The sequence below is a fragment of the Oryzias latipes genome, chromosome 9 (genome assembly GCF_053564925.1).
Source record: "Oryzias latipes strain Hd-rR chromosome 9, Olatipes_Hd-rR_3.1".
In the NCBI taxonomy this organism is placed as follows: Eukaryota; Metazoa; Chordata; class Actinopteri; order Beloniformes; family Adrianichthyidae; genus Oryzias; species Oryzias latipes.
In genome coordinates this window covers 740663-749266 of record NC_136245.1, presented here as the reverse complement: position 1 = coordinate 749266, position 8604 = coordinate 740663, and the positions used below count along the sequence as shown (strand labels likewise).

The window sequence follows — 8604 nt, the reverse complement described above, 5'->3', positions numbered from 1 at the left end:
ACCAAAAGGCATTAACGTTGTGCTTCTTTATCAGTGAAGGCTCCTGATGAACTAAAACTGTTATTTCTGAAATGTCATTTTTGTCTTCATCTACATATATGTTGTTAAAGTTTTAAACCTGCTCTGAAAATGAGCTAAAAATCTATATTTTAAATATCTCATTGATTTCATCTAAAAGACCAGCCAAAGGAAACGTTCTGTTCTTTTTATTCAGGCAGTGTTTGGGGACCTTCCGGGGTCCTCCAGAGGTGATGACGCTTTTTCTGAGACAAAGACGCGAACCCAAAACTTTTTGAACAGATGAATAGATGATCCTTTTTTATGTTTTTTTTTAACTTGTTGAAAACAATGTAAACCTCCGAATAGACGACGGAAGCCGAGCAGGTGATTCCTGAGAGCAGAAACTATTAACAGGTGAGATTTTCCGACATTCGCCTGATCGGCAGAGATTCCAAAACGCTTTTTTGTGCCTAAAATATCCTTTCCGGTAAAGTTCTGCGCGCTGAACGGCGGCTAGATCCTTCGGTGGGTTGGTCACGTGGTGCCCTGCTTTTAATCGGCTCCTAGATGATCACGTCGCTGGGGAAGAAGCCGTCCTGACCGTTTCTGCGATCCACGTCTTTCATTGGCTGATCTACTTCCGGTATCTAGAGACAGAGGAGAGCCGCGCGCCTGTGTTCAAAACCTGAAGTCCGAGAACGGGGTTCCGGTTTCCCAGTGATTGAAGCGTTGCTGAAACCGGGACACGTTGGTCTTCAGCATCAGTGATGATGAGGGTCTGCTTCTTCTTCTTCGCTGAGGAGGAAGCAGACCCAGAATTGACCCGGGGTCAGTGGCGGTTCTACACTAATTTACTCCCTGGGCGAGTAACCCCACCAGCGCCCCCCCCCCCCCCCCCCCCCCCCCCGCGCACACATACAACATCCTGTTGTGTTCCCTATCTTCTATTTAGCCATTTTACTCAAAAAATGCATGAATTTTCTAGACTCGTATTACAGGGGGGTCAAACTCAGTCACACAGGGGCCTAAGTTAAAAACACGCTTAAGGTTTTGAGCCGAAGAAGATAAAGATTTACTGAACTACACACTAAAGCTAAACTTTTAAACCTTTTACACTGAACTTTTTGAACATAAATATGAATAAAAACAGGAACATTAATCCAGAATAACTCAAGTTAAACCTTAAATAACTTGTAATATTTTGTTCTCCATTTAAATATATTCTGTCAACATTATACAAATATGAACATGCTGCAGGACAAAAAACAAAGAAAGCCTGGAAATATTAATAAGAAATTACATATCAAATAATTCCATTTTTTTGCTCTTTCATCATTTTTTAGAGCATTTTTTTTTAGAGCTGGACTCCTGCTTCATTTTTAGCAATAATTTCTTAATGTGTGACGTCCTGTGTGTGTCTTTGTGAAACATAACAGAGGGATTAGATCTAAAAAATAAAACTTATTGTGATTAATATGTTTAGGTCTTATAAAACATTAAAGACTAAATCATAGAACTGATCAGTGGGATTACTCCAAAAATATTTGGCAGTTCCCTAAATTTGTGCAACACCAACAGTAGAAATCCTCCAAAAAACTTCAATCCATATAAAATGGTCTGCGCTCATCCCCCCCCCCCCCCTTCCCCTTCCCTCTCACACACGCGGCTCCGTCTCCATGACGACAGGCGCAGCTGCGGCCCAGAGTTGATTGTCAGATAGAAAAAGACTCCCATCACACCAGTTAGTGTGATTCAGCCAGCCACCGGCGAGTTGCGCTCCCCTCTCGAGTTTTTTTTACTTATGTTCCAAAGACTACCGCAAAGAGGTGTGGCCGCAAGCGTCTTGCAGCAGAGGGCGGTGGTCACGTGCGCATCGGGTCTGCTGTGTCGGAGCAAAGAATTGTGGGAAATAATCCCCATTGCCTGCTTTTGTCGAAATTGGGTTGAGCACGGATGTTTGTTCTGCCTAAATCCTTTTCATGTGCCTGTTTTACGTTGTTTCACTCTAAATTGTTCTTTTTTTTTTTTTTTTTTTTTTTTGCACCATAAGTGTGAAGAGGAAACAGGAGGAAGACATTATTAAGAGTCTGATGTGTCAAAACAAAAGTATTAAGTGTCGGCTGCTGAAGTAATTTCAAATTAAAACTTCAAGCTATCTCTTTGAATTTTGTATGTAGCACATTACTCATCGGACACGGCCAATGCCGCCCCCTATGAAGTGCCGCCCTGGGCGACCGCCCACATCGCCCATATCAAAAACCGGCACTGCCCGGGGTCATTTCTGGGTCTGCTTCCTCCTTGGTGATGAAGGTCTGCTTCCCCGTCATCACTGACAGATCTCATCGTCGCTCTTCTCAGTCAGATTTCTGGATGGTTTTCTTGAACCTTTCCTGAGCAGAAGTGTCATTTCTTGGGCGTGTTGTGGTTTTTGACCCGCCTCCTCGCCGCAGCGTCCGGGAGGCCTCTGCTGCCGCCGCCATGCCTCAGAAGAGCCCCCAGACGGCCCACTACATCGAGCTGGGAGGTTACCAGTACTGGCCGGTTCTGGTGCCCAGAGGCATCCGGCTGTACACGTACGAGCAGATCCCGGCGTTCCTGCGGGAGAACCCCTACATCACAGACGGGTACCGAGCCTACCTGCCCTCCAGGCTGTGTGTGAAAAGGTGAGGTTTAGGAGGGCGCCGCGGCGGTCCCATAGGCTCAGGCGTGTTTCCGTTGGACCACGAAGACCCTGATCTGTCTGTGCAGCATCTTCATCCTGTCCAACGAGACGGGGAACATCTGGAGCCACCTGCTGGGCTTCCTGCTCTTCTTCTGTCTGGGCGTGTACAACATGGCGTCGGTGCTGCCGGCGGTCGGCGCCTCCAGGGAGGACTACGTCATCTACGGCATCGGACTCTTCTGCTTCCAGGTGTCCACATCCTTTGACTGACAGTTGAAGCTCCTTTTGCCTTCAAAACACAAACAAGCATCAGGCTGAGGATCCACAGACTCGCAGAGAGAAAAGTCTTCAGTCAGATGAGAGGCTGTCATAAACCTCAACTATGACAGACTAAGTTCAGAAAAATCACAATATCTGATTTTCAAGAATTTCTTTGTAAATTATGGTGAAAATAAGTATTTGGTCACCGACAAACAAGCAGATTTCTGTCTGTCCCAGACCTGTAACTTCTCCTGTAGAGGATCCTCTGTCCTCCACTGGTTACCTGTAGTAATGACACCTGTTTGAACTGGTGATAGTGACACTATGGTCCAGGTGGATCCTCCATTCTGATTGGCTGCTGGGTGTGCATTATAGAGTGATCACATATCTTAAATGTTCTGTATCACCGTGCTGGCTTCCTTCAAACGAACTTTATCTTCATCATCTGGACAAAAAGTAGCAGTTAGAGGAGAACTATGGAGGGGGGGGTAACGGCCTTGGAAGTGTCTGTTAGCAGCATTAACGCACTTCAGCGAAGCAACCGTCCTCCCCTTAACGTCAGATGGTTCAGCCTTCCACGGCGTCCGTTCATTTCTGATAATGGACACCTCGTCAGCCATTAACCCTCACAGGAGACACCTGTCCACACCTGAAACAGTCAGAAGACACCTATCCACACCTGAAACAGTCAGAAGACACCTGTCCACACCTGAAACAGTCAGAAGACACCTGTCCACACCTGAAACAGTCAGAAGACACCTGTCCACACCTGAAACAGTCAGATGACACCTGTCCACACCTGAAACAGTCAGAAGACACCTGTCCACACCTGAAACAGTCAGAAGACACCTGTCCACACCTGAAACAGTCAGAAGACACCTGTCCACACCTGAAACAGTCAGAAGACACCTGTCCACACCTGAAACAGTCAGATGACACCTGTCCACACCTGAAACAGTCAGAAGACACCTGTCCACACCTGAAACAGTCAGAAGACACCTGTCCACATCTGAAACAGTCAGATGACACCTGTCCACATCTGAAACAGTCAGAAGACACCTGTCCACACCTGAAACAGTCAGATGACACCTGTCCACACCTGAAACAGTCAGAAGACACCTATCCACACCTGAAACAGTCAGAAGACACCTATCCACACCTGAAACAGTCAGAAGACACCTGTCCACACCTGAAACAGTCAGAAGACACCTGTCCACACCTGAAACAGTCAGAAGACACCTGTCCACATCTGAAACAGTCAGATGACACCTGTCCACATCTGAAACAGTCAGAAGACACCTGTCCACACCTGAAATAGTCAGAAGACACCTGTGTCTCCTGACTGAAACAGTCAGGAGACACGGTGTAGTCGGCGGAGGCCCTCTGGCTGTATGGGAGCGAGTCCGTTCCCCTGCACCTGAGAGGTCTGCTGCAGGGTTTCCATGGTGACGCCTGAACCCGTCTCACCTCAGCTTCCTGGTGTTGCGTGTCTCCTCAGGTGTGCATGCTGTGCTCTGTTGGGTACCACATGTTCTGCTGCCATCGCTCGGAGAAGACCAGCCGCCGCTGGATGGCGCTGGATTACGCTGGCGTCTCCATCGGCGTCCTGGGCTGCTACGTCCCCGGAGTCTTCTACACCTTCTACTGCAACGACGTGAGTCCCCCCGCCCCCCTCTGTGGTTGGACTTCCCACCAGGTGAAGTAAAGGCAGGTCACAAAACCCCGCCCCCTTCAGTGTAGAGCAATGGAACATTTAGGTTTGTCTTTCTCTTTCATGGCTGCATCTCAGCTGTTTCTCTCCCTTCTACCTGCGAGTCGCCGTCATTGATGGCGTTCAGTAAAAGGTTGACGTTCGTCCTGATGGGCGGAGACTCTTTCTGCCTCCCAGGCTGAACGCCAGCGTTTCCTCCACCTGAAGAGACCCGGAAAGGAACTGTGTGGTGCATGATGGGAGTTTCCCCTGTGGATCTCCCTGCGTGGCTCCGACCCCCCCGTGGACGTTTGTGGACCGATATGATCAGATCTTAGTTCTACGTGGGGGGGTGTAATTGAATTCAGAGTCTGTTCCTGATCAACAAGCTGCACGACACCTCTGCCGCTCTCGCCGCTTGGAAAGCATGACGGCCGGCGTCTCCTCAGCGTCCAGCCGCCCACCACCATGTTGTTGTTTTTTGGTCCTCCTGAAGTGCCTGGCGTGGCGCCGGCCTCCCCCACGCCTTGGAAGCGCCGCGTTATTTTGCCCCCAGAAAGAATCTGAAATCTGCTGAGGCCCAAACCAGATGGCTGCTTTCACAGAGCGCCCGCCTCCCCTGTTCCCGCCATATGACGCTCACAAGTCCAGGAGCCGTCTCGGCGGCGGAGACCCCCCCCATCGTCCGTGCCAGGACCAGGACTCTGCTTCAGGGTGGCTCCGCTCCAGAGGCCAGCCCAGTCCCCCAAGAACAGCGCAGCTTAAATTTAGCCGGAGGAGGGAGAGGACGCAGCCTGAGAGGAGGACAGCTCTGAAAAATTTGGCTGGAACCAAGCGGGGCCCGGTTCTGAGTGCAAATTTATTCACTGTGAAACTCAGCAGAACACGTCACAGCAGAACGTGTGACTGGACCGAGGCCTGCATCCTCAGCGGACAGAAGGCGGAGAGAGGAGCCGCTTCAGACTTTCCACAGATACTTCTACAAGTTTAAATATCAGTGCAGAGCGGCGGCGGCGCCGGCCCACGGAACGGGGGAGGTGTCCAACCAGAGCGCGGCCAGACCACGCTGGGAGGCGTTTCTACCGTTTGTCACCACATGAGCCCGGACCGTCAAGAACTTCCTGTCTGAATCCAACCTCCCCGACGTGACGCTTGGCTCCACCTGCATACCCTCTTTTCGCTCCGCCTGCGTCTGCACGCCTTCTTTGGCTCCGCCTGCATCTGCACGCCCTCTTTGGGTCCGCCCGTGTCTGCGCGCCCTCGTTTTGCTCCGCCCGCTTCTGCACGCCCTCTTAGGCCCCGCCTGCGTCTGCACGCCCTCTTTGGCTCCGCCCGCATCTGCACGCCCTCTTTGGCTCCGCCCGCATCTGCACGGCCTCTTAGGCCCCGCCTGCGTCTGCACGCCCTCTTTGGCTCCGCCTGCATCTGCACGCCCTCTTTGGGTCCGCCCGTGTCTGCGCGCCCTCTTTTTGCTCCGCCTGCGTCTGCACGCCCCCTTAGGCTCCGCCTGCATCTGCGCGCCCTCTTAGGCCCCGCCTGCGTCTGCACGCCCTCTTTGGCTCCGCCCGCATCTGCACGCCCTCTTTGGCTCCGCCCGCATCTGCACGCCCTCTTAGGCTCCGCCTGCATCTGCACGCCCCCTTAGGCTCCGCCTTCATCTGCACGCCCTCTTTGGGTCCGCCCGCGTCTGCGCCCTCATGGTCAGGGCCCCACAGCAGTCCAGAACAGAAAGGGCATCACTGTGTGAGTCGGGGGGGGTCAGAATCCAGGCTTCCAGGGTCGGTGTCCATCCTGTCATCGAAGCTCCTTATTGGCTGAACACACCTGATCCAGGTGATCAGCAGCAGGTGAGTCAAGGATTCTGTAGAACCAGCAGGAGGCCGGCCCTCCAGACCTGGAGTCTGACCCCCCAGCTGTTGCCAGGATGGCTCTTTCTACCGCATGCAGCCTATCTGGGGGGGGTTCTTTTACTGAAACAGATTTTAGGGCAGGGGGAGTAGCGCACCTTGACCTCGGCCCCTCTCCCCTCCCTCTTTGCAGTACTGGCGGCAGGTCTACCTGGTGACGGTTCTGGCGATGATCCTGGCCGTGTTCTTCGCCCAAATCCACCCTCAGTACCTGAGCACGGCGTGGAAGCGGCTGCGCTCGCTCACCTTCGGCCTGGTGGCCGGGTACGGCCTGGTCCCCACCGTCCACTGGATCTGCATCACGGGGGGGTTCTCCTCGGAGCTGGTCCAGGTCAGCGGCTCTGCTTTGGTTCGGGTCGTGGGCTGCAGCTTTGATCCGCTTCAAATGAATGTCTGCTCCTTTCAGGCCTTCGTCCCACGGGTCCTGGGGATGTACTTGATTGCAGCTCTAGCTTTAGTTTTCTACGTCTCCAAGGTTCCTGAGCGCTACTTTCCAGGTGAGTCTGTTCCTCTGCAGAACCTCCTGACGGCTCCTGCAGCTCTGCAGGAAATCCTGTTCAGAATCTGGAAACGACAGATTTAATCGTTTTGGCTAAAGATGGCGTCATCATAATGAGAAAAGCGGCGGAGACGCTTCAGAAACCGATCCAAAGATGATCGGAGCGGAACCTCAAAGCCCGGAACCACAGGGAGCCGCTCCACACCTTCTTAACGTTGGCTTCCAGGTTTTTTCTCTGCTTTGGTTTAATAACTGAGAGCTTCACTAGAGAATAATCCTCTTTTGATCTTTACCATTTGAGTTTTTACTTCAATAAGGGTGTGGTCAATTTTGATTGACAGGGTTCTGCATGCTCTGACAGCTGACTACTCAGTTGGCCGTTGGCTAACATCCAACCGCCACTGCACAGCTGGGGTCACATGACCACATGCTCTGTCCAGTTCGTGTCCTCAGGTGACCCCCAAAGGTGGAGATATAACAGGATGTAGTCTTTGCATCGTTCAGTCACAAATCCACGCCGTCTTCTCCTTTTTCACCACTAGATGTCACTCAAACCAGTCTGCAGGTGTTTCTGCACATCCCTGCAGAGTCAGCACGCCGCGGTTCTAAATGCAGACGGGCCACATGTGACTGTGACTAAACTCACCTGTTTCCTGCTGCAGGTCAGCTCAACTACCTGGGCTCCAGTCACCAGGTGTGGCACCTGCTGCTGGTCCTCCTGTTTTACTGGTGGCACCAGTCGTCCAGCTTCCTCATGGCGTACAGACACAGCCAGCCGTGCCCCGCCCCCCAGCACACCTAGACACCTGCAAACGACCGCTGGCCGGTTCTGCCGTTTCCCTGAGCGGACCGCAGCAGCTGCAGCCTCTGCAGGCAGCACAGCCGCTTCCCCCCTGTGGCTCCTGCAGCTTCTTGGAAACGGGACCGGTCCTTCCTGTCCCACCGCGACACGCCGAGGACGGGCCTGCAGGCCTCCCCGTCCTCTCTGCTGGGACCCACGGAACACGGAGTAGAACCCGCCACCCGGAGCCTCCAAGCTACCATTCCACACGGCCACCAGCTGAAGAGGCAGCGGTTAGTTTCAGCTCGAAGCAAAACCGATGACGAACGTGTAAAAGTCAGACCCCGCCCCCTCTGCAAACACGCCACCAAAGGAACGTTCTTCCTTTTCAGGAAACATTTGTTCCAAATGCAGTGGAACGTAGTTTACTGCACTGACGCAGAAGCTGAGCCGTGCTTTCAGCTCTGCAGCGTCTGCAGCGTCTGCAGGAGTGTCTGCAGCGTCTGCAGCTGTGACTAGTTGATTTAGACTAATGGGATGTTTAAAGCTCAGGTTTGTCGTAGTATTTTCCTACTTCCCTCCAGCAGAGGCAGACGTTCCATCCGGACCAGAGAGCTGCTGCAGACTGAAGGAAAATAACTGACCCCCTGCAGAAAGAGACGGCAGCTGTGGTTTCCATGGAAACAGCTTCTTGAATGACCTGTTGGTGAGGAGCTGCTGTCCATCATCTGTGTTCAGATGAATCTACACTCCTGTCACGTTAAATCTCTAAATAAAGCTCAGAAAAACCCAAACGAGTTTCCC

General features: G+C 52.4%; 1 protein-coding gene across 2 annotated transcripts; it reads left to right on the top strand.

Annotated features, from left to right (window-relative positions):
• Positions 1-216: 216 nt before the first annotated feature.
• paqr3a (progestin and adipoQ receptor family member IIIa) lies at positions 217-8594 on the top strand. 2 transcript variants are annotated; one of them, XM_004072847.5, is made up of 7 exons: positions 217-414; positions 2451-2663; positions 2749-2911; positions 4422-4577; positions 6654-6851; positions 6927-7017; positions 7682-8594. In XM_004072847.5, the coding sequence occupies exons 2-7, from the start codon at positions 2479-2481 to the stop codon at positions 7819-7821; spliced, it is 933 nt and encodes a 310-aa protein (XP_004072895.1). In that variant the 5' UTR covers positions 217-414; positions 2451-2478; the 3' UTR covers positions 7822-8594. The 2 variants fall into 2 exon arrangements, with proteins under 2 accessions (XP_004072895.1, XP_020562024.1); XM_020706365.3 differs by having other exon boundaries at positions 223-414; positions 4422-4619.
• Positions 8595-8604: the final 10 nt, after the last annotated feature.

Excerpts from the sequence above, each read along its gene's own strand:
- paqr3a (XM_020706365.3), top strand. The coding sequence starts at position 2,479 with ATGCCTCAGAAGAGCCCCCAGACGGCCCACTACATCGAGCTGGGAGGT. Across the intron at positions 2,664-2,748 it reads TCCAGGCTGTGTGTGAAAAG|CATCTTCATCCTGTCCAACG; the intron begins GTGAGGTTTAGG and ends CTGTCTGTGCAG. Across the intron at positions 6,852-6,926 it reads TCTCCTCGGAGCTGGTCCAG|GCCTTCGTCCCACGGGTCCT; the intron begins GTCAGCGGCTCT and ends TGCTCCTTTCAG.